This window comes from Lissotriton helveticus, chromosome 7 (assembly GCF_964261635.1).
Source record: "Lissotriton helveticus chromosome 7, aLisHel1.1, whole genome shotgun sequence".
Taxonomy (NCBI): domain Eukaryota; kingdom Metazoa; phylum Chordata; class Amphibia; order Caudata; family Salamandridae; genus Lissotriton; species Lissotriton helveticus.
Genome location: NC_136068.1, coordinates 325,074,079 through 325,099,803, shown reverse-complemented (window position 1 = coordinate 325,099,803; position 25,725 = coordinate 325,074,079). Strand labels below are relative to the sequence as shown.

Genomic DNA, 25,725 nt, shown 5'->3' with positions numbered 1-25,725 from the left:
GGGACTAAGACACCCACATATGCCATCTAGTTTGGCTGCCATGGGGTTGAACCCCACCCACACCTGTTCAGCCAGATTCTCCTGGTACCACAACACACGGTGTTGAAAGGCCATGTGTTCTTTGTGGGGATCCTGGGAGGCAGCCGTGGTGGTGCCTGATGCCTGCTGTGTGGTCTGTGCAGGGGGTGGGTTCTCTTCATGACAGCTGGGCTGCCCTGCTCCTGGAGATGTGGTGCGGAGGCTCTCCATGAGCTGTTGGAGGGCATCGAAGTTGAAGCTGTGGTGGTCCCCTTCATCATCAGAGAAGAGAGGTTCGGGCTGCTCTGCAGGAAGTGTTAATCGTCCGTCTGCAATGTGAAGGGGAGATGCAGTTTAACAATGTGTTCACATGTATGTTGTCGCATTGTACATTTTTTCATTCGGACTGCATGACTGTGTACATTGTGGCTGTTTGGGAGGAGCTGCCTATTTGATGGGGCACAGTGGACATTTCAACAACATGACGGATGTGCGTTTGTACTTGTACACTATCAACTCACATTTCCCTGCAATGCCAAATGTGATTGGCCAGTTTCTACACACAAGCGGGACCTGTTGTGTCCTGTGTTCGGTTGTATACGTGTTGCGATTTGTACCACATTGTTGTCAATGTTGATGTGCTCTGCATGTTATGTGTGTGCATGCTGCATTTCGGGGGAGTCGCCCCTGCAGCTCTAGATTTGCTGACCTTTATCCTTTCATGTGGTGTGCCTTTGACTTCTGTGCTTATACAGTGCTGAGATGTTGCATACTTGGGCACATTGGTCTCTTGGTGGGAGTTGGGGGTCTGGGGCATGGTTTGTCTGTAGATGTGCTCTACTTAATTGTGCATGTGTGCCATTGTGCCCATCTCCCCCGTCCCCCCAGTCCCTGGTCCTTACTCACCATGGTGATGTTATGTCCGGTCATGTTGAGCAGTGTCCGGTCCCCCAACTACTCCCACCGTCTCCCTACTGATGATTGTGGACACCATTTCCTCCATCTCTTCCAGCTCCTCCTGTGGCGCAGGACTCCCACTTCCAGTCTGCATTGCTGCCTTATGGTTGTTGGCGAGTTTCAGCTTGGTTTGGCACTCAGCATCATTCCAGCGCCTTTTGACTTATTGTCCTCTTCAGCACTCTGACTGCATTCACCTTGTCCACGATGGACTGCCATAGCCCATTTTTTGTTGCCAATGACACTGTGGAGGTGACGAACAGTTGTTGATGGTGTTCTACCTACTCCCTTATCAGGATCCTGTTTTCCTGCTGACTGAACCTCTTCTTCCTACTCTTCCGCCCCTTGCCCTACTCTGACCCCGAGGTCCCAGGCTGGTCCTCCGGGGGGGTTCTGGTTGTCCTCTGTACTGCTCCGGTAATGTCCATTGTGCTTCGCTATTGTTTGGCATTTTTTTTTCTTCTTTTATGGTGATTTTTCCTGCCTGACGTGTGTGAGTTGCAGGCCTGTAGCTGGTTTTTGCTGATTTTTGTATCGCAATTGGCCTCATCACAACTTTTTTTTCTGTTTGTGTTTCACATTTTTGCGGCGTCGTCTTGACTTTATCGTTGGCCTTTCTGATGGTACCTCCGTGTTGTGAATACTTAGTTAACACAGCGTTATTTCCCCGCGATGGACTGCAATATGAAGAGTTGAGTGAAGCTAATTTTGCAGTGATTATCACACGTTATTGAGAATATCCCCCAGTGTCTCACATCAGCGAGAGACGTTGTGTGCTGATAAACATTCCTACATTGGGCCCCACATGTATTCACATGTATTCACATGTCAAGAATCTGTCTATTGTAGAACAAGTCTGCTAAAGGAGAACATCAAGAATTTTGAACATTGGTGACACGACCTATACGGGATTTGATACCATTTCATATAATGAGCAACAATAGGTAATAAAGCCGAATCATCATCAATATACATTTAAGCACCGAAGAAGTGATTAACTCGGAAAACACTTTTTGATATTTTTTTTTTGCCGCTACTTACAGTAAACAGCTCAAAATCATGTACCAAGACACAGCATTACATAGAACTGTAGCAAGAGATACAATTAAATAAAACAATGTAAGTCATGAAGAGGAATATGATTTGATGACAGCTCATAATTTGGAATAAATACACGCATACCGCATGGCCCCTACGTAGATGCACCCATGCAAAATAACTTCAGGCAAAAGTTTGTCATCTGGTCCCTTTGTCACTGCCTTTGCAGCCCTTGTCTCAGGGGTCATAGAGAAAGTGGCAGGATCAAAACGTAAACAGTTTTCAAGGATCCCTGATTACTTTCCTCCTAACTTTTCAGAAGCAAAAAGAAGACTATTAACCTGTTAACCAAGGCCGTTTTTTCGCGGCAGTGCGGCCGTTTTAAAGAGTGGGCGGGGCTGCATCGGCCATTGAACGTGCGCAGCACAAGCCAGGTAGCTCCGAACGTTCAACGGCCGACAGCCGCACTTAACAGGTTAAGGGCAGGTCAAAGTCACACATGATGTCCTCAATGTTAAAGGGTGGATTATGTCACTTCCTCTACCCATGATATATTTTTTAACTGCCATGACAAGCCTGCGCATGACATTGTTAGCCAGCAATATACACTTTTTTATTCTGTCTACAATTGATTCCATAGGATGTAGGGACCCCAAACACGCAGGGTGTTGTTGGCGTTGATTGTGTATAGATAGCCGCGACTGCCAATAGCGCTTAAGAGTCTGGGGGGAATCATAAATAAATATTGACATCTTGTAGGAAGCACTTGAATCCACTTTGCATAATGAAATGATTGGACTAGAATCATTAGTGTGTCTCGTGTGCGAATCTTCACGGTTTCTTGGATAAAAAGGTAGTAATTAGAAAGGTAATTTCTCCAAGTAATCAGATGAGAGCTCACGTGCCGTGAGTGTTAAAGAACCTCTCTGGAGCTGTATGAGACTCAGCACATGAGAGATGCAGCTCTCAGCAGGACGGCCTGGACTTAACGGTTAACCTGATACAAAGGCAAGCATATAGCACGGAAAATTGGAAAATGCAATAGTAATTTAAATACTGATACATTTTACAATTTGATGAAATATTTTACTGACTGTTTGTTTACCCCCAAAAATGGTGGATGAATGCCCACGTTTTGAGCTGTTTAACATACGTATTAATAGTTATGCAGTATGAACACATTTTGAGTAGGGGGAAGATAAGTTCAAAGGTTTAAAATTTAGCGAGGTTTTTTAAACAAAATGTCACAATCTTCCTCATCTTCACAAAGTTTGAATCATATACAAATCGCTTCTTTTTTCAGAAACCTCTAGTGCAAGCATAGCTGGTTAAAGTTGCTTAGATGCATATTTAGTAATGCAGATTAATATTCAGGGCACAGTTTAAAACTTCACTCGCTTCCTATGTCAGAAAAGAGAGAAACGTGATTTAAAGACGGAAGGATGAGGCAAAAAATACAAGGAAGAAAGAAGAAGAAGGCAAAAGGAAAGAAGAAACGAGTCAAATAAAGGAATGAATCAAAATAGGATCAATTAACAATGGAGCAAAATAAACACTGAAGGGCAAGGTCATGAAAAGGCAAGTCACCTTGCTGCGCTGCACTGCTTCACTGGGAAAGGGCGGGAATGAGCTGTAATCAAGCATTCCTGACTTTCTCCCCTGCTCTGACACACAACAGCGGCCTAGCACCAATGCAGGATTGTTTGTATGCAGGAAGGGGCACTTTCCTGAACAAAAACAATCCTGAGAGGTATTCCTCTATATGACCTACAGAATGCAGCACACATAGTAATAGGAAGTAACAAGGAGAAATAAACATATTTCTCCTCATTACGCCTCTCCTGTGGAGGCGTATCTTTTTGGTGCATTCCCAATTTTATAGGGTCTTGTAAATCTGGGAATGCTTTAAAAAACATGGGAGTGTTGCATGGGAACACCTACACAATGCCCATGGATCGCCTTCCCAGGGCAGAGTAACGCAACCCAGCAATTTGCGCTGTGTTGCGCTTCTTCAGATTTTTGGAGCCAAGCCAAGCCATGCAAAGTGGCTTTGCGTAGCTTTAAAAATCTGACTTAGAGGTTTGCGCCACACATGTACCACCTTGTGCGGTGCAAATGTGACACAACACTCTTATAAATATGCCCCTGAAAGAATACACACTGACAGAGGACATTTTTAGAACAAGCATTGTAATGCAATAGGTCTCACATTACTGAAAGTTTGACCTTTTGACGTTGCAAATAATAATGCAACACCAACAGCTCAAACGATCAGTAATGCAAGACCCATTGCATTGCAAATGGTTGTTTAGTTGAGTTATCACAAAGAGAAAAAACGTTATTATTGGATGTTAGTATAATAGGTGAAATGTAACTTAAGATGTGTGAAGAACGATAGGTTCTGAAAAAGCAAGTGAGAGACGCGTCTGTGTGTATATATAAAAGAGAGAGAGAGAGAATGAAAGGGAGCTACAACAGAGACGAGAGAGACAGATTGTAAAGTAGACAGAGACAGCCTTGCATATGTGTGTTTGAAAGAGAGAGAGCGTGAGAAGAGAGGGAGCTAGAAGGATGAAAGAGACAGCTTTTAAAGAAACAAGTGAGAAAGAGACAGCAGAGTGCAGGTATGTGTAAGAGAGAGAGAGAGAGAGAGTGAGATAAGAGTGGGAGAGGGGTTGGCCTAACGGCTAAGGCGCTCGACCTCGGACCTGGGGAACTTGGTTCGAGTCTCCGTAACAACGCCAAAAACCCCCTGTGATTCTGGGCAAATCACTTAATCTCCCCGTGCCTAAAATGAAAGTGTGTCCTCATGTAACGTAACTGGTGCTATGTAAAGCGCTCTGATAACTGATTTGGTTCGGTTCTACTTCGCGCTATATAAAACTCTGCAAAAAAAATAAAAAATAAGAGTGATGTTACAAGTAGGTTATCTATTTTGGGAATGTTTGCCTGTAATTTGCCTTGTTGTGAGTGTGCTCTGGAGAAAAGGCAGGAATGGGCTGTAATCAAGCATTCCTGACTTTCTCCCCAGCTCTGGCACACAATGCTAGCCTAGTGCCAATGCAGAGGCATATATTTTTAGTCCATTCCCAATTTACTGGGTCTTGTAAATCTGGGAATGTGTTAAAAACCATGGAAGTTGCGTGGGAACGCCCACACAATGTCCATGGAACGCCTTCACAGGGCAGAGTAATGCAACTCAGCGATTTGGGCTGTGTTGCGTTACTCCAGATTTTTGGAGCCAAGCAAAGTCATGCAAAGTGGCTTTGTGTGGCTTCAAAAATCTGACTTCGAGGTTTGCGCCACGCCTGTAGCACCTTGTGCAGTGCAAATGTGACACAACCCTCTCATCAATATGCCCCTGAAAGAATACGCACTGACGGAGGAATTTTAGAACAAGCATTGTAATGCAATAGGCCTCGCATTACTGTAAGCTTGACCTATTGACGCCAACAGCTCAAACGTTCAGTAATGCAAGACCCATTGCATTGCAAATGCTTGTTTAATTGAGTTACCACAAAGACAAAACACGTTATTATTGGATGTTAGTATAATAGGTGACATGTAACTTAAGTTTTGTGAAGAAAGATAGGTTCTGAAAAAGCAAGTGAGAGATGCGGCTGTGTGTATATATGAAAGAGAGAGAGAGAATGAAAGGGATCTACAACAGAGACGAGAGAGACAGATTGTAAAGTAGACAGAGACAGCCTTGCATATGTGTGTGTGAAAGAGAGAGAGGGGAGGAGAAGAGAAGAGAAGGAGCTACAAGGATGAAAGAGACAGCTTTTAAAGAAACAAGTGAGAAAGAGACAGCTGAGTGCAGGTATGTGTAAGAGAGAGAGAGAGTGATATAAGAGTGAATTACAACTGAGATAAGAGAAACAGATTTGGTCTGTAATATGTATGTTTGTTGTTGAAGTGTTAGAAAAGATGTATATAAAAACATGTATAAAGTGCATGTTACAAGTGGGCTATCTATTTTGGGAATGTTTGCCTGTAATTTGCCTTGTTGTGAGTGTGCTCCGGGGTTAGAAGCTACAGTGGCAATGCTTAATTTTAAATAAAAGTGGATTTTGCAGTAATGTTCATATGAAGCACTTCCTGCGCTTAAGGGTAGGAGCCGGCTATATAGAGATAAGGGTTTCCATATATATACTAGGTGCAGGCTAAAGTTATACATTTTAATAATGCATAGTGCATGTGCCTGCTGCACAAAAGTATGCAGGACTATTGACATTTTTTTGTGTATATACAGAAACGAGAATTCCCCTCTAAAATAAAAGCAACACCACTTTGTTTCAAAAAGCTTTTAATTATAACAATAGTATACATTTTCCTGTTTACTGCTTTTACATTCTAAGCAAATTTTAAGGTATTCACTTTTGTTTACAAGAAAGGAGAAGTGTGCCTAAAAGTCTGCAATCGTGTGAAACATGAACATGTTCTGTAGACGTTTTGTGAAAGGAAACAGGGATGGGATAATAAAACACAAACCAGGCTTGTAGTAAAGATCGTCATCTTTCTGCCTGCAGCATCTGTGGGATACACATTGACTAAATTGCCAGAAACAGCAGGATGTCAATGTTGGCAAACAAACTGTAGATCACTGCTAAGGCTGCCACCACATGTAAAGAGAATATTACAAATACAACTGTAAACAAAAAAACTATTTATGGAAACGTAACTAAATGCACCAAATAATCTATAATAATGTTACAGTTTTCAATATTGTTATAAGGTATCCCTAAAAGAAACAGCGGACAACGCTTTTGTTTAAAGTTGACTTTAACAAAACACAAACCAGTTCCAAAACGCTGAAAAGATAGACGTCATCCCACCGGTCCAAAAATGAATCTGCATCCTGTTGAACTTGAAAAAATAAACTGCAACACTTTCGTTTAAAGTTCACTTTAATGACCCCCCCCCCCCCCCCAAAAAAAAAAAAAGAATAGTTCAAAAACACAGAAACGAAAGGCTGGGGGATACTGGTCCAAAAAATAAACAGCATCCACGTTCAACTTAAGCAACCAAAAAAAAAGAGTTGTAAAGCAAATGCTTCATTTCAACAGTAGCAAGTTTACAGTAGTTAGGCAGTGCTGGACAGGCCAAATTAACAAATAACTAAAAGGAGGAACAACAACACACACTAATCACTAGGCAGAAAGAGATTTCACAAGACAAGCCAACAAACCAATAAAAAGGCACTAGGCGGAGTGTCACCAAATATACTGATTACAGCATGTCTCGAAAAGAAAGCGCATACACTGCTTAGGCTCGACCTAAAAATCTATGTATAAAGAACAGCAGTGTGGTACATAAAGGTAACAATAATAGATCAAATATTGACCACGAGGGGGCATATTATCAAGTAACGGCGGTAAAATTAATGCCGCTTTAGCGGCAGGAAACTGCCACTAAAGCGGCGATAATGGGCTTGATAATATGCCCTTGTTAATTCCCATAGAAGCCCATCTTCTGGTGTGAACATGGGCTTCTATTGGAATTCTCTACGGCATATTATCAAGCCCATTATCGCTGCTTTAGCTGCAGTTTCCTGCCGCTAAAGCGGCGATAATCTTAACTCCGTTCTTGATAATATGCCCCCAGCCTTAAAACTGATTTAAAAATGACAATAACTAAACACACTAAATAGAAAATAGAATGTATGGCTTAAATAATGCTGATGATATTACGTAAAGTAGTAAAGATGCATTAAAAAGACGATGTTAATGAGGAAAAGGACGAAATAACGTTGGAAATCAACTAATGAAACAAAAAGAGATATGAAAATGAAAAGAGGAGGGAAAATGAATACATACATTGTAGAAATAATATATGATAAACTAAATTAAGATACAGGTAAATAAATGATTGTTTAAAATGATAAGGCACAAGGCAAGTTTTAGAACAAAAATGGAATTAATGACAAAATGAAGGTCTTCCTGATCAAAGGAAGGAAACACTAGAAAGAGCAATGAAGGAAAGAAAAAATATGAAATAACGTAGAAAATGAAAGGAAATAGACAACGAGCCCTATCAAAGCAGAAGAAAGAAGGAGGAGGCTCAGCTAGCAAGAGGAAAGGAGCAAAACAACATGCTGGAACAAGGAATGGAATATCGAATAATAGGTACATTGAAGGAAAGAAAATGCAGAGACGACTATGTTACAAAATAACGTGAAAATAAAAAAAACAGTATGCCGGGGATGCAAATTGGCTGAAATGCTTGGATTTATGTCCCCTCTTGGGAGTTATTGCCCTGAGACTTCTGATTTGTGATGTTAGTATGTGATGGTAGTATTCCCTGCCCTAAGTGTAGTTTTTAAATATTTCGTTGGCACTGCTGATAGTGTCTTGTTAACCACCTTGGACAACACTTGCTTAAGTCCATCTGCGCCCAGCGGTTAGTGATGCGCAGCTGCAGGCCTCCTTCATGGATAGCACGTTGATCCATCCCTTATGCTGCGGCTCTGAGCCTCAGGGTCTGTTTCACGCGACTGTTTAAAGAAGGTCATCCATAAATATTTAAAGAGAATTCCTTGCCAATGCACGCACAAAATTTGTTAAGCCAAATGCCAAAGGAGATGGCGAAGCTCTCCAGCTCGCTTGGCTTGTTGGCAGCGGGAGAGGCATCTGCTGCGCCCTCACCCCGGCTGCTTATTATATTCCTAGGCAGGTTCTCGCCTCTTTTATGCCAGAGGTTTTATCTGCTGAAGGTGTTAGGTATTAATCCTGCCTGCAGAAGCAGCAGCTTTCCCGCCCATATTCGCTGTGATCTTTCTCTTTTGGGAGGTAGTGAAATGAATGCAGAGATTTGGCCTCGCCGGCAGCATCTTGGGTCCCTAGATGGATTAACTAGACTGGGCTCAGGCGACTTGTGGAGGTGATTCATTTCATGTTCTGAAGACATGGGGAGTTGCTAGTGGCCTGCGGCATAGGGGAACCGCAGAAGCAGCACAGGACTTGTCAGGCGTGATTGCTATTAAAGCTGATTCATGTAGCTCGAACATACTCCATCATGCTGTCCGTGGTGGAACCGTCATACCGCCGCAGCTGAAGTAGTGCTCTGTAGTGCAAAGACGTGGGCAGCTGTTAGCAAGAATGTGGCTTACACTAAGAGGGAGGCAATGAGGTAATATGAGGAACCAATGGGGCATGTGATCAAAGTTGACATGTGTAGGAAGCTGAGTGGATCGTGGTGCCTGGGCCTGATGATCTTAAAAACTGATGTTATTATTTTACTTTTGTCCACTGTAGTTTCATTCTCATCTTTTTTTCTCCTATTCCCTTTCACCTTTTTGCCTCTTACAGGCTTCTCCTTTTTGTTGCTTTCTTTCTGACATTTCCTCAGCACTTCCTTCCTTTAACGCTTTCTGGTATCTTTCTGTGCCACCACTTTTTTCCGTTATTTCCTTCCTATTTTCCCTCTTAGCTAGTACTATGATTTTCTATCCCTCTTTTCTATTTTGCTCTTCTCCTTTCTTCTCTTTTCGCCTCATTTGTCCTCCCTCTCTTCCTCTTCCTACACATTTATCTCTACTGCTCTTCCACCGTTTATGCTCCACTTCTTCGGCCAATGTCTCCTTTACGTTTTTCACATGTTCTGTTTTTTCTTTCCGTGTCATTCCCCATCTTCCACTGATTTTATAGGCTTGCTTCTCACAGGGCTATAAATGGTACTGAAATATTCCTTTGCAACTGGAGCACAACAAGGTTGAGCAGATCTCAGGAGAACCATTCAATTGTGTACTAGCGACAAATGCTGTACAGCAAAAATGAATTGCAATATTAGGTACTATATAAAACAAGCTAATGTTAATAGTGGAAGAGGTACCATTGAGGTCCCACATGTTTCTTAGGATAAGACATTGCATTTCTTAGAGGAGAACTGTCTGTTGGTTCGATGGCACACATGAGGCAACCCAAAGTAAGAGACGGCCTGATTTAGAGTTTGGCAGAAGGGTTACTCCATCACAAATGTGACGGCTATCCTGTCCACCTATCACAAGTGCATTTCATCCAGTGGTACTTGTGATACAGTGAATGGGATATCCATCATGGTTTTGAAAGAGTGATCTGTCCATCGAACTCTAAGTCAGAACCAGAGTTTCTACTGTGAGCGAAGTAAAAATTACCTTGTTGCATGACTCTGTAGATTGAAAGAATAAGTGATATGAGAGGCAAGATTATGTTAGCTGTATAACTGAGAACTCCACTCTTTTGGCTGTGCTGGGTGATGCATCCTTGTTCTGCCCTGATGCGGACTGCTTTCCTTGTCCTAATTCCCATTTGTGAAGGCATCCTTGCTATGAAGCTGTTGCCGGGGGGCATGACCAAAATGGCCAATGAGGCAGACACCCCTTGAATGAGCTTCAGGTGCCTTGCCTGCCTACAAGTATCGTGCTGCATCTAGGATGCCCCTCGAATCGCTGCTGATGAGAGGACCTCGCTCCATCCGATCCTTAGGTTGAACCCAGGCTTGGCGGCAAAGTGAGGCACCTACTGGAGCAGGAGGAGCAGTTATTAGGGGAATTGGAACCCGGGCCTACCTCTTGATATCGGCCTGCAAAGATGCTGCTGTCTGCCAGTCTCCCCTGGCCCTACCCTTGAAGAATGGCCACTTCTGTTTCAGATTGTCAGACAAATGGAAGCTCTCCATCAGCTGTGAGCTAACTGACAAGCAAAGGGGATCAGGAACTGGGGCAAGTGCTGGTGTATCTAAGAACTCCCACCTGAAATGTATACAATTTAACTATATCTGCCAGATGTACCAGCAGGAACCATACTGAACAAACCACCTTCAAATCCGCCCTCAATAACTACCCCTTCCAGCTCGAAGCTGCGAAAAACAGGCCCTGACCCACCGGATAAAGACAAGCACCAAGCAAGCAAAGGACCTCTTCACCACCATCAGAGAGTTCACCCACCTGTCAGCCACTGAAAACACAATCCCACCCTCTCAGCAACTCTGCAATGCCCTCGCCAAACACTCCCACAACAAGTTAGCAACCATCTACACAAACTTTGATCCCCAACCTACCGACCTCCTTACCATCCCAACGACCAATACTGGCGACCACCTGCTCACCTCATGGGAACTCAGCAGACCGAACACAACTACTTTAATGAACTCCATCCACTCGGGGGCACCCACCGGCCTCACAGCCACATTTTCCGATGCCTGGAAACATGCATTGGTCAGGCGCCTCCTCAAGAAGCCCTCTGCAGGCCCCAGAGAGCTCCAGAGCTACCGGCCCATCCCACTTCTCCCATTCCCCGCCAAAGTCCTGAAGAAAGCCATCAACCTCCAACTCACCGAACAGCTGAAAAGAAGAAATCCTGTTGGACCCCTCTCAATCAGGTTTCAGAGCCAATCACCACACTGACAGTCCTCATAGCTGAAAGAGACGACATCCGCATCCTACTCAGCAGAGGAGATTCAGCCACCCTGATCCTGCTCAACCTCTCTGCAGCCTTCGACACCATCTCCCCCACACACTCATTAATCGACTGCGTCAGAAGAGAATCACAGACAGCATTCTCAGATGGATGGCATCTTTTCTCACGGGTTGCACCCAGAGAGCTCATCTCCCCCCTTCACCTCACAAGCCAAGCACACCATCTGTGGCATCCCTCAAGGATCATCACTCAACCCAACTCTTTTCAACATCTACATGGCACCACTTGCAGGAATCGCGAGATCCCATGACATCAACATCATCTCTTACGCCCAAAATACCCAACTCGTCTCTCACTCTCAGTGGATCCCACCTCTACGAAGACCAACATCCACAACTGTATGAAGAACATCGCAGCGTGAATAAAAAAAACTGCCTGAAGCTCAACATGGACAAAACCGAAGTCCTGTTCTTCAGCAGACACATTGCACTCTGGAACAACTCCTGGTTGCCAGCGAAACTCGTTACCAACCCCGCTCCTAATGACCATGCCCGTAACCTCGTCTTCATCCTTGACAATGAACTATCCATGGAACATCAGGTCAACACTGTATTCTGAGACTGTTGTCACACTCTCCGTATACTCGACAAAGTCTTTAAGTGCAGTCCTCAGCACCAGGAAATTGGTAACGCTTGCCCTCATCACTAGCCAGTTGGACTACGTTGGACTACGGCAAAGCCCTCTACACAGGCAGCACCACCTAATTCATTAAAAGACCCCAGACAATCCAGAACGCAGAAGCAAGTCTGATCTTCAACCTACTCAAGAGGACATCTATCACCCTGCACCGGAAGGTCCTCCACTGGATTTCTATACAGAAGATATGCCCCACGTCTACAAAGCCCTTTACGACTAAGGACCCATGCACATGAACCACTGCCTACATTTCCACCAACCTGCCAGGAACCTCCGCTCCAAAGCCTGCAACACTCAACCCCTCCACCGCCGCACTTCATTCTGGCTGACGCACTTCAGGGAGAGGCACAAGACCTGGCTCTTCTTCTGAGGCTGCAGCATAGTTCCTGGATACCCTCACTGGTGATAAGTCAGGCTAACCATTGCCTATTGGGCCTGGTCTCACAGATGCATAAGAATAAGTATGTTGTTTGTTTCCTTGACTTAGCATTCTTGCTTGTGAAATGGCACATAGCTATGACTTGGAAATCTGATACCATGCCCTCTTTATACCTTTGTTTGAAAGATCTCATTAAATAGGCTGCTGCCGAGGTAGCAACATGAAGGTCTTTCCCCTCAACCCCCCAGGGGCACCACTAACATAGATGCACGGGATGCATACCTTACTGAATTGTTGACCAAAACTGAGTAAACTTCTCCTGAGGGCCTAACAGTGCTACTACATAAATAGCTATTGGCGAGGGGCGTGACAACCTGTCCTCAATGATAGCATTGCCCACTGGTCCTAGGAATCAGGTTGGGGGGCCCACGATTTTTTCATTCCTACCAAAACTCCTGTTATGGGCTAGTTGGCTTGCTGTCTTTTTACTCATTTTTGTTTTGCTTGGAATGTTGAAGTCATGTATTCTATTGCCATGGAGCCATGCCGCTGTGAGTTCCAGACTGGAGTTACCTTGCTGGCTTGGAGCAATAAGACGGAGACAGAGTGCTGGTTTCTGTGTATGGAATAAATCTTAATTTTTTCAACACCGGCATCCCTCCACTTCATTAGAAGACCAAACATAATTTGGTGAGGAGTGGAAACCAGCACATCGTTGAGAGCCTATGGTTTGCATAATTTTGAGTGTCATTATTCTCCCTGCTCTCCGATTTTGCTCTATAGGGAAATTGATTCTGCAATTCCTAAAGGTCAGCGATAATATATGAATTTCTCATGTCAAGTTTAGCGCCATCACTTTAATTAATTTTGAATTGAGCCACAATACGGCTGATGGCATCTACTGTTCTTGTTGTGACTTTAATTCCTGATGCTGCTTTTGTCCTGACAGGTGTCATCAACTGTTCTTCTTATACCCATCATTACTCTTGTGTCGATCACTGTCATTATCTTAACACCTATGTCCCTCTCTACCTTTGTTCTAAAGCAGACACTACTCCCTGACCTCGTTCTAACTCTGATGCCTCTATCTGCCCTTTTTCCAACTCTGATGTCCCTCCTTAACTTTCGTCTACATTTTATGCCTCCCCACCATATTTCTAACTTTAACACCCCTGTTTACCTTTTTTTTAACTTCCCTTCACTTTCCTTTTTTTAACTCTGAAGCGATTGATGACTTTTCACCTGCTTTCCCTGTTCTACGGATTCTAAAGTCCTCAGTAGTCCATGCTTTGATTCTGGGACACTGAAATTCTTTTTTATGACTTAATGCCAGTGAACGATCTTGTTGCACTGATGTCCGATGCTCTCTCTTTCACTTAGGAAACTGGCGAAAAAGCAGAAGGAAACACAGAGCAGCACCCAGAGAGAGATGGGCCCCATTGCATCTACAGATAAAAGCCCCGCCAAGCTGGGTCCAGCAGCCAATGATGAGGCCTTCTCCGCGAGCTGTCAAGATGTGAATGGATTCAGTAAGCTGTGCTGATGACCGATTGCTGTCCTTGTGTGTCCAAAAAGACTCCACTATTAACCTTTTATCATCTCCCTACCTCCAAGAGGTGCAATACAAACCCAATATAGGTCATGTGTCCTTGTTTCACTTAAGAAGACCATTGCAGTGTACTCCATGCAAAAAAGGACATAGTGGTGGTTATTAACAGAAGCATTTTACAAAATAGTGCTTTCGAATGGGCTGCGTGATTTGAAACACTCCTTAAAACGGGGCTCTTGTTCATTAAACTGGAGAAGATGGTGTCTAAAGTCAGCAGAGAGACCTAAAAATGAGAGGCACGGGTAAAAGGAGCTATATGTCAAAGTGGCGAACATATTCAACACTCTGAATAAGTTCAAGACACTGAACCCAAATGTGTAGCCAATGTTTTGTGCTTGCCTCCCCTTTTCTAGCATTTGCCTCTTACCAATTAGTTGGCCAGAATGTTGCCAGATGTAGGACCTGACTATGATGTTAGCAGAAAGGATACTCTGTTGCAACGGCGATGGAGTACCCTTTATGGCATCCTGAAGATCCACCTGCCTTCAGTAAGTAGACAGCGGAGACTACTCCATCTCCACCACCTAGATACTCCTCAGACTGCTGACAAAATAAGGGCCATCAGAGGTTTGGCCATGTGTCCTCTCACCCAATTGAGCGTGGGCAGATACATAGCCTGTTTTTACTTTTACAAACCAACATTTAAACATGGCTGTATTTAAAAAATAAAAGCTTTTCAATGACCCCCATGCCATGGGAGAACACTTATATGGTGATGGAGTCCTGGGATTTTTTTAAATGAAAATAAAAAAAGAAAATTAAATTCTGCTGTGGGACGCCATCACGTTGACAAAATAGCAAGACACACGTTCATTGCATTTACAGGGCGGTTCTTGTAAATGCAAGAGATGTACACTGGGCCGGCAAACATCTGTGGTGGGTGGTGGGTTGAGTACCCTCACTATTGGGGGAGTAAAGTACTCCGCCATGACAACGTACTAACACTGTTAGTCAACATTAACATCAGGCTCTTACTTATTACCCCAACATGGTCGAAAGTCCGTAGAAAAAGAGAGAGCCCACTTAGAAACATACATTTACACACACTTTCCGTTCTGCAAAACAGATTAATAGCAGAGTTCCTCAGTTTCAATTCTGTAAAAGATGTTCTATATGCCTCAGTTTATATCCCAAAAAAGATGCCATTTGACCCTGGGAAAAGAAAAACTTAATTGATTTTTAAATAGAGTGCATCTTTGTGGTACAAGACAAACAGTCAGTCACCGTCCTGCTTTTCACTGATGAAATTTCATTCTGTTTGGAGCTATTCTTCAAAAGCCTCTCAAAGAGTACCACTCTAAAAGATGGAAGTTGACTAGTTTGTGTATTTCGTGTTTGTTGTTGCTTATAAAAACTGTATATGTATATTCTACATGAATTGGCTCGTCACACTTTGCACTTCAACTGGAGACAGACCATTAAGTGGCCATGGAACTGTAAATTTTCAAAAATAACTAAATCAACGTGTTTTAGGACTAGCTTCACCCCACGTAATAGCGAATACCTTCATGTCTTTTAAATAACAATTCATTTGAATTTTTTTAGAATAAGATGGCTACTTCATTTATATGCAGCAGAGAATAGCATTTATTCATCTGACATACTTCACTCGCCTTGTTTGAAAGACGGAGGTTCTGCTATTAATGTTCAAACTTAAATGGGAAACCTCGAGGGTTAATAGGAGAAGTTCGTGAGTGTAAGTGAGAATATTTTAGATTTGTAGTGATCGGTGTTGTTTTTCCATTTAGAACAGAAAAATGTTGTGAATGAAGGGATCCTGGTTTGAAGTGAGAGGCATATTTAGCAGAGAAACATCTAATAATTAGAGTAAGCTATTCTTTCTAGTGTCTTGCTATTTAGAAGGTAAGAAAACACACCAATAAAGACGTTGAGATTGTGCAGATCAGGATGGTTGTGTTTTTGCCTTCAGATTTACACGTTCTTAACAAATGCAGCAGATTTAAAGAGTTGTTTGGATCGTCCAGCTAGTACAACCAAGACTTACCTATAGTGGTACTCGCAGAGACCATCTCCAAACTCCTGTCATGGAGCCCCCCTGTTTTCAGGCATGCTTTTCCTAGAATAGTAGTGCCTTGCCAATGTGGGACATGAAATCTCCCGGACTTAGGGCACCAGTTGCTAGTCACGTCAACTGATTCAACCAAAGTGGCTGCAAACAAAACAGGTGACATCAAATAGGTCACAAATCAAAGGCTAATTAGGGGGGTCTGTTTTCAGTATTATGTACCTGGGTATTGTGAGATGTAGTATTTATTTTTAACTCTAATGACAATTATGTCTTTGTGTGCATTTAATCTCTTTGCCTTAATAACAATTTCGATTGCAAACTTGTTGATTGTGATCTGCATTTGTTCGGAGCCGCATTTCACAAATAAGTCAAACCTAAAAATATTCTATTGGTTGTTTAATCCTAGAGAAAAAAACAACAACACTAGATTAAAGCCCGAAAAAGTAAATTAGATGATATCTTTGTCGTGCATGTGTCTCTTCATGTCGTTTTTGTGAGTTTTTCTAAATCATATTCCTTATTTTTCCCACCCAGCATCATCATCTCCTTGTTCATTTTCTGTCCAAAGCAAAACTCTTCAGAGCAAATCTCTTTTGAATTCCTACTACTCAGGTATCTGTATCTATTTGTTCATTTTATGTTGCTTTATAACGATCGAACTAATATTTTGATGCCAACTAAATATTCTTCTACATTTCTTCTTTCCCCACCCTGTCCTTTTCTTCAACCCTGTGCATCCCCATCTGCTCCCTGGACTACACACCAAAGTCTCATCAGATACTGTTCCGTCAACCACCTTGATAGGTAAGAACACAGATGTGAGCATGATGTGTGGAGAGGGCATATGCAGGAAGGCATAGCACCAGGTTATGTATATATTTATGTAATTATTACCATTTTCGTTTAACACTCCTGCACTACAGAAGGACGGGGGTAACCGGTGCCCTTACATAACAAGCGATAGTTGGTTCATTTTCAGATTCAACACCTGACCTGGACCCTTGCATCTTAAGTTGTGTTTAATCCTGTTCCAGTGCAATACAATAATAAGTAGTCATCTAGAGAGCCACTAGTAAGTTGGTGTAAGACTGCTTCTACAAACATCAGATATGGCCCCATTACCAGAAAATGGGTGGTTGAGTAGATGCAAAATGTCTCTTTGGGTTCATTTAGAGGTCGTCCTATGAGGGATATCTGCCAAAAATGGTGGTGCTAAGTCACAAACCTTGCAGTCCCCCTACAGTATTTAAAGATGTCTGAATGACTGGGTTTCTGCCAGTAGTTACTTAATCGCTGAAAGAAACCGTCCTAAACGATTTTACTCTTGTCTATTGAATATAAGAATATGGTTCCACTCTAATACTTTTGACAACATTGAGGCACAAAATAAATATTGAAAGGTAAGGGCTTAGAGGGAAGTATACTGTTACTGTTCTTTACTCCTCTGCTCTTTGTACCCTGACAATTGATATATTGTCAAGGTACATAGATGTGGAGTTGGGTATACAAAATCTATAAACACTTACATTTCAAAATGTTGTTCTTTGATATTTTATTCATTATATTAGTGTCCCATGATATCCTGGACATAATGTACATGAGCCACACCATCATAGACAAAAGAAACATTAGTTCTGACCACTAGGGTGAAACTCCCTGTGCATTCAGGGCTGTGTGTTTTGCATATCTGAAACAAAAACTACTGCTTTGCAATATGTTGCTGACTGGGGCCTAAAATATAGTTCTGCTCTACAGTGCTCTCCCTTCAGTGCATCCACCACACAGGCAGATTTGTTGAAAACAAAGAGATCCTTGCCAGATGGGTTGTGATCTGCAAGTGTGGCGGGCAGTCCTCCACCTGGGGGTAGAGGCAAGGCCACCATTGGTTAGATGGCTTGAGGACCATCCACCATAGTCTAAACCAGGGGTCGCCAACCTTTTTGGTAATAAGAGCTATTTATGTTGAATGATAATCATACCAAGCTACTAATATTGTAAGTGTAGTAATTGTGACCAAATCAGACTATATTATATTAGCGGCCACCCCACTCAAGGTTACCAAAAGTGCTAAACTCATTGCACCAGCAGTAATTCGAAAATTACTTTTTACAATGGTTCTAAAGGGTTAATACATGGAAGTAATAGCTGCAAGGCCCCTGTCACAAAGATATTGACCTAATTATCACACTCAAATATCAACTTTAAATATATTTGGGAAATCTAGCCACTTGTCACCAAACATCAGCTAACTGTAAGAATTCTGAAAATACACACTTTTAAAAAAAATACATGCTTTTCAGTTTTCGGATACATATATTAATTCAACCAAGCAAAAGGTTTTTCTTTAGTAGACTGGGTTGCACACAGGTGAGCTATGCACAAGTAATTGCCAGGGCTACCAGTGGCGCATAAGCTGCTCCATAGAGAAATCTGGTCTAAACAAGCCCCTTTTCTCTAGTGTGAAACAAATATTTGGATTAATTTTATTAAATCACAACAGGGTTTCTAATGGAGAATTATCACCATCCATGGTACCACTCCAACATATATTTCTCACAAAAGGTACCGGATGGTTATTCAAGGTTAAGGAAGGAAAAAATGAACACCAGGTAACTAAACCAAAACAAAGAGCATTTGCTTTTTAAAGACGAGAACCCTCACTCACCCATAGGGTGACATGCTTCATCATTGGGTCCCCTCTTGCACACAGTGCCCACAAGGTGCACAATGTGGGCTACAACTCTCCCTTAGAATAGGAGTGTGAGGTGTTTTGTACTCCAATGTGATATGTGAGTGAGGGGCAGAGTGCTAAATAATATGTGCGAGTTAAAACCACCTAATATGAGCAAAATAACTTTATTCAATATCCCCAATGGATGGAATTTAAAAACAGTGTAACAATAGGGATAAGGATGTTCTCTATCTGACTAGGTCAACATGTTTCTGCTAAATGATGTAAATTCGTAGCATTCTTCAGGACCAATGTCTTGTCACTCACGCACATATTATTATATATATATATTTGAACAAGGATACTCTGATATCCGAAACACGTCTGACGAGGCTTTGAAAAATAAAGACCTGCAACACCACGACAATTGGTGTCCGTATTCCCCTCTTTCTCTGAAGCATTGCATTGACCAGCTGGAAGTGCGATTGCGAGAGACGCCCGGGAACCTGTTTGGATATATATATATATATATATATATATATATATATATATATATATATATATATATCTATCTATCTATATATATATATATATATATATATATATATATATATATATATATATATATATATATATATATATATATATATATATATATATATATATATATATAGATATAGATATATATATATATATATAGATATATATATATATATATATATATTCCCTCGCACTCTGCCTCGTCGCAGGGGGAGCTCTTTTGCGCTGGTGCCATCACCGGGATCGAGGCAGTCTCCCGCTTACATCCAACACGATAGTTTCAAAGTATTGATGGCACTCCACTCAGAGATTGTTTTTCAAGTTATTTTAATGATAACAATTGAGATCGCCTACGCGTTTCGAACTTCAGCGTTCTTGATCACGGCATAATTTTAGGTCTAAAATTATGCCGTGATCAAGAACGCTGAAGTTCGAAACGCGTAGGCGATCTCAATTGTTATCATTAAAATAACTTGAAAAACAATCTCTGAGTGGAGTGCCATCAATACTTTGAAACTATCGTGTTGGATATATATATATATATAGATATATATAGATATAGATATAGATATCACAAACAACCTCCTTGCAAGAAAGAGCAGAGACCACGTTGGGGGAGAACAGGAGCACACCTTTATTTCAATTCTGCAGGCGAATGCATTTCGGCCATCTCGGCCTTCGTCAGCGCCAAATGATTAACAGGTGCCATTTTCAACAGCCGCTTTATATGTGTCCCGCCCCTTGCAGGTAGAGCAAGGTTCGCCTCCTCCTTAAAGTCGTAACTCACCAACAGTAGCTCATGTGTTCTTTGTGAACTACCAGTCCCAGAAAGCATGTTGTTTTCAGGTAAGTGGTGCCGGAGTGGACAATGCCAAGTGATTTAGATATATATATATATATATATATATATACCAACAAAAGTTGCCTGCTGTAGAAAAGACCCAACACTCGGTAAATATCTGCCACAAATCTTTAATGGGGCTCCTGGCTTGATACTGGTGAAAGCGTCAATTTTCACGGCACTGCATCAATATGAAAATCCCCGCCCAGTGGGCGCGGCCCCCCCTGTGGTCTGTGGTAGTTGTAGTGGCGCAGTCAAACTCAACTGAGTTGCCGTTCAGTCAGATCAAAATGCACACACATAGATAATCCCAGTGGATTATGGTACGAAGCTGAATGATATTGCACCACCTATGAAAATAGTTTTTTTAAACTTTGAACAATCGTATATTACTTTTAAAAGCAATTACACAAATCGCGCTGGAACGTCATACGAACCCACATCGTAAGCGTACGCAAAGCCATGAGACTTTAAAAGAAGAGATTTCATTGGTTCATAACACTTCCTATTCCAACTGTTGAAAGTTCCGTCCCATTTTAACCATTCTACTTTCACTTTCTAAGAAGAAGCATCTCTTCTGAGAATATTGTCAAATAGAAGGAAAATTACCATAATAACCACACGGACACAGAGATAAGAATATGAGGATTTAATGTCCCATTGCTAGACTCGTGGCAACTCCCGTGCCCACCTACTTTCCCAGAATGCAGTGGCCGCACACTCTGGTAAACTACAGCGAGTCGCCACACGAATGTTTAAGGAGCTACAAAGGGACCCCATCCCCCGGGACTCAAAAAATAACATTTGGGACTGTGTGGGGAACCCCAATACCCCCACGGTCCCAGCCAGCTCCCTGCGTCGTTCGAAAGCCGGCATTGCTTTGTCAGAGAGACCAGTTTATATGCTTCTCTCTCTAACAAAAAGCAATCTGCTTTCCTACTTAAAAAAGACAGCATATTAACTTGCTCTCTCTTTCAAATAGGAAAGCTGTTTGCTGTACTAAAGTGGAAGCCGCCACCCTCCCGCCCTACCAGAGCAATCAGCAGTGTCCCGGGGGTAGGCACCCCGGGACACTGCAGAAGCAGGCCCTGGGAGGTGTCGGACCCCAGGGCCATCAAGAGCTCCAGGAGGGAGGCCGCGCGACCCCCTCCCAACATTAAAAAGCCCCGAAAGATGATGGTCCCCGCGGCTGGGGGCACCGTGCCGTCACGGACCCCCCAATTTTAAATATTACTGCCCCAGGAAGGTGGCGGTCCCCAGAGCATGTGGCCGTGAACCCCCCTGCATACTTCAAAATAAATCCCCGGGGGTGGCGTTCCCCGGGGCTCGGGGGACCTTTCAACGCCCCATTATAGAAAAAAATTGCCCCCGGGATTTGCCCCCTCCCCCGGGAGCTAATTAAGAATAAAACGGACTTCTAGTTTTTTTTTTCCTTTTCCACCGCATACGGGTACGATACGCGTACCCTGCGGTTTTTCAAATGTAAAAAAAAAAATTTGGGGGGCCAAAAGATCCATGTGCGACCCCCTCAGCAGGCCTAGAGGGTCAACATTTTTCTACCCTGCCCCCTTTCCTTATTTTTCAACTTTCTTTTACTGTTTTCTTGTGACTCGCTGCTACCGAGGCACAAGATGGCCGCCAACACTTCCTGGTTTTGAGTGTTGACAGACAATCAGCATACAGCTCGCGCTCGTAATTGAACGGATCTTCGTCCGCGTGTAGAACTCTGTCTCTAGATACCGCTATGATTTTACTTGTCATTTTTACAGAAACTACTAAACGGATTTACACCATTTAACAAAAAGCACAATCTGCGAAACAAACTCTACCTCTCTGCCAAATTTGGTGTAATTCAGTTCAGCCGTTCGGGCTGTAGCCCTGGCTAAAGGTCCCTATGGAAAATTGCATGGGGAAAATTTGTTTTGGGATCCCCAATTTTCTCGGCCCCCACTTGACATATCACCCCCAAACTTTCAGGGAAGGAGCGGAACCGAGCAGGCCATTTTCATGGAGAAATTTGCAAAGATTGTCCACCGGCGCCAAAGTTATTCCAAATAGAATGTTGTGGATTTCCTATGGAAAGTAGGTCCTATAACTACCTACTGGCGACTGCCAGTAGGTAATATATATATGTGTAAATAAATATATATATATATATATATATATATATATATATATATATATATATATATATATATATATATATATATATATATATATATATGCACAGCAAATCCTCGAACCTCCACGCCAACGGCGCAGCGAAAGAAGAGAGCAGACCCCGCGTTTTCAGGCAGGATGTTAAATTTATTTAAGACCTTTTCAAATGACGCGTTTCGAGTACCATGTACTCTTGTTCACACACCGTTGGAACAGTCAGCCTGTTGTTTATATATGCTTTTTACCCTGACCCTTCCTAAGGGCCACACCTCCTGTCGAACATCACATGACAGTGAACATGAACATAGAAATGGGTGCTAGATTGTGGATGGGAAAACAGACGACTTTTCTTGTTGTAATTACTTTAACACAACATAGCAAGAAAAATAATACAATGTGTAAAACAAATCAAATCTGTTTACAAAAACTGTATCGCGTCATAAAGTGATTTAAAACAAAAATGTGTATTGTAACATTTTGTAAATCTATTTTTTTCTCCCCTTTATCCTGAATCATTGCACGAATCTCTTAGACGTTTTTTTTCATATATCATAGCTGCATGAATGCAGATACCCAAAATAGGGGCTGTTAAAGTGACTGGTGCTTTGTTGTTACTGCATGAATGCAGATTATATAAAGTGACTAATGCAAATTGATTTAAACCAACAACCAGGTAATATTAAACAGTGAAAGCCTTGGTCCACTTTGTCATGTGATGTAAACCTTTGAGTGACAACTCTATTTATAGAACCCACGAGCAAATGTCTAAAATATTTATTAAAAATTCAAAATTCATGAATTCACAAAATATCATAAATATCAAGACCTATATACAATTATATACATAAAAATATATATATAAAATAACCACCGCATTGATTGTGCTCAAATGTACATGTGTGGAATGTGAGTGAGAAAAATGTAAGAAAAAAAGACCATTCTTTCATGAAAAAATGATGAGTAAAACTGATAATGAGGATTTAATTTTTCACATTATATACAGTTTTTAAGAAGGAGATATTGTTATATCCAGAGTCACACGTCCTATCAAAACACTGTTCAGATGTTTTCAAAAACAGTATATCATTGCCATGTGAATTGAATTATTTGCTCGATGGGCTATTGATATTGGAAACATATTACATCCTCAATCCAAGACCCAATAATACGATAACCAAAAAACTAAGAAGATTAAATAAACAGATAAATTCCCATTATAAAGACGTCATTGGTGAGGACATTTACAGAAAATTTACAGAAAATTGTGGAAGTCCTCAGATAAATTCCCATTATAAAGACGTCACTAGGGGGGACATTTACAGAAAATTTACAGAAAATTGTGTAAGTCCTCAGTGGCATTGAGACCATATGGTTGTTTGGTATCCAATGCCACTATGTACTGCGTCTCCAACTTCCTGAGTAACTTGTCCCTATCGCCACCCAGTCTCAACGGGGGCACTGCATCGATGACAAAATAACTCGAACACGCCAGGTCCCTGGCGTGTACCGAGTCAAAATGCCGTGCCACGGGGTAGGCCGAATCATGATTCACTATTGCACGGAGATGCCGCAATATCCTCACTTGCACCTGCGACCTCGTGCTACCCACATAGCTCAAGCCGCAGGCGCAAGTGAAGACATATACAGCAAACTCCGTGCGGCAGTTGAAATTGCCTTTTATTTCAGTTTTGATGCCAGAAAACGGATTGTCATAGTGGGTAGTGTTTTGTCCGAATTTACAAGCACGGCAGGAACTACATTTAAAGAAACCCTTCCTCAAGAGCCAGTCACTGCCACTGACTAGCTCTGGGCTGGGCTTAACTAACTTACTGTGCATGCTATAGGCTTTTTTATATATATACATATACATACAAACAGTAGTCTCCCTGGGGAAGGGAAAAAGAGACAGGCACTCACGGGTACGCTCTGACATCAATTCAATAGTTTATTCAGCAAGACGCATTTCAGCTTGTATGCCTTTCTCAATTGCTGATACACAATAAACATATTGGGAAACCATGATTTTTAAAGCTTCCTAAAATGTTCCTAGTGGTGGATATAACTGGGGCGTTAAGAAAAGACTGCGCCGTCCTGGTACAATACCACATTTTGTTCGCTATCTTGGGTGTACCATTCAATACACTGTTAGTCCCTTGTCTGACTTAAAAAACTTAATTTGGCCATTCATAATTGAAAATCCAAACCATAATTGGTAACTTGCAAAGTCAGTTTAAATCGATAGATGCAATCTCACCCAATTGGCTTAATTCTTCAGTCTATTCAGGTCACTCAATCTCTGTATGAGCCGCCTCAGTCTCGAGGAATAGTTTATTATTTACAGCCAATATATATCTTATATCCTATATAATGATCTCATATTTATGACATGATATGTGAACTTGTGCCTTAGAAGCTCACATCCACCTCTGCTGCTGGTGCCGAACCCGCTACTAGTTTGAACTACCTAGAGATGTTTGCATTTATGTAGAGATATGTTTTTATCTACCATTTCTGCAAGCAGGATGATGACATAGAATTCTAATGTGAAAAGCAAGCACATACACAGGCCCCAGCAGCCCCTGCGGTGCAGGGGGGACCCTTACCATTCAAGGGGCCCCCAGTCCTTCAGGATGTCCCAATTCCTCCCAAGACCAATAAATAGCCGTATGACATGGGAGACCGAGGAGCCACTGATCACATTTTTCAGGGAGCCCTATCATTATGCATTAGGCAACAACTTTTTGAAAAACTAGGAGAGTTACTACTTAGATTTTCAGAATCAATGGTGGTAAGAGCTTTTGGCCGAACAAATTGTTGGGGCCGAGATGAATAATGGTGGTCTGGCTTGAAGTGGCTGCTAAGACTACCCTTTTCTCGCTGCTGTTATCGACATATACAATAACCCCCCTGCTCCTAGTCTCCCGGGAAGTACAGGGCACAGAGAGGCTTTAGTGCCAAATAGATTAAGAAGGCAATTTCACAGCCATGACTCGGAAGGCAGATGTGCTCCTGATAAAGGGCTCAACCCCTGGTCCATATCAAACCTCTAATTTAGGATTTCCTCAGGGTGTCTTCGTCTCCTAGGCACACTCTTAACTGCAGGTCCCTATAGTGCTTTTCTCGGATGTAGACATGGATGAATTCCAAACGCTATTTCAGTTCAGAAATGCACCGGAATTGCTGCTTTTTCCATGCTAATTGTTTTATACTCCATACTAATTTCAAATGAATTTTCTTGCATGTAAGTAAAAGGAGGTTTTTTTTTCAAATAATTCCAAACTAGGTAGACTTATTTTTGTGAGCAATCTAAATTAAATTTCAAGAGTTGAAGATAATGAATCTATCAATTACTTGTTATTTTGCCACCGAATAAGAATGAAAATGAAATG

General features: G+C 42.1%; 1 protein-coding gene across 1 annotated transcript in view; it reads left to right on the top strand.

Moving 5' to 3' along the window:
- Positions 1–25,725, top strand: part of PTPRT (protein tyrosine phosphatase receptor type T) — a 1,693,536-nt gene that overhangs the window by 1,403,503 nt on the left and 264,308 nt on the right. The window contains exons 17-19 of the mRNA XM_078652140.1: positions 13,867–14,015; positions 16,659–16,736; positions 16,893–16,928. Coding sequence (XP_078508266.1) covers positions 13,867–14,015; positions 16,659–16,736; positions 16,893–16,928 — 263 coding nt within the window. The remainder of the gene's footprint in view (positions 1–13,866; positions 14,016–16,658; positions 16,737–16,892; positions 16,929–25,725) is intronic.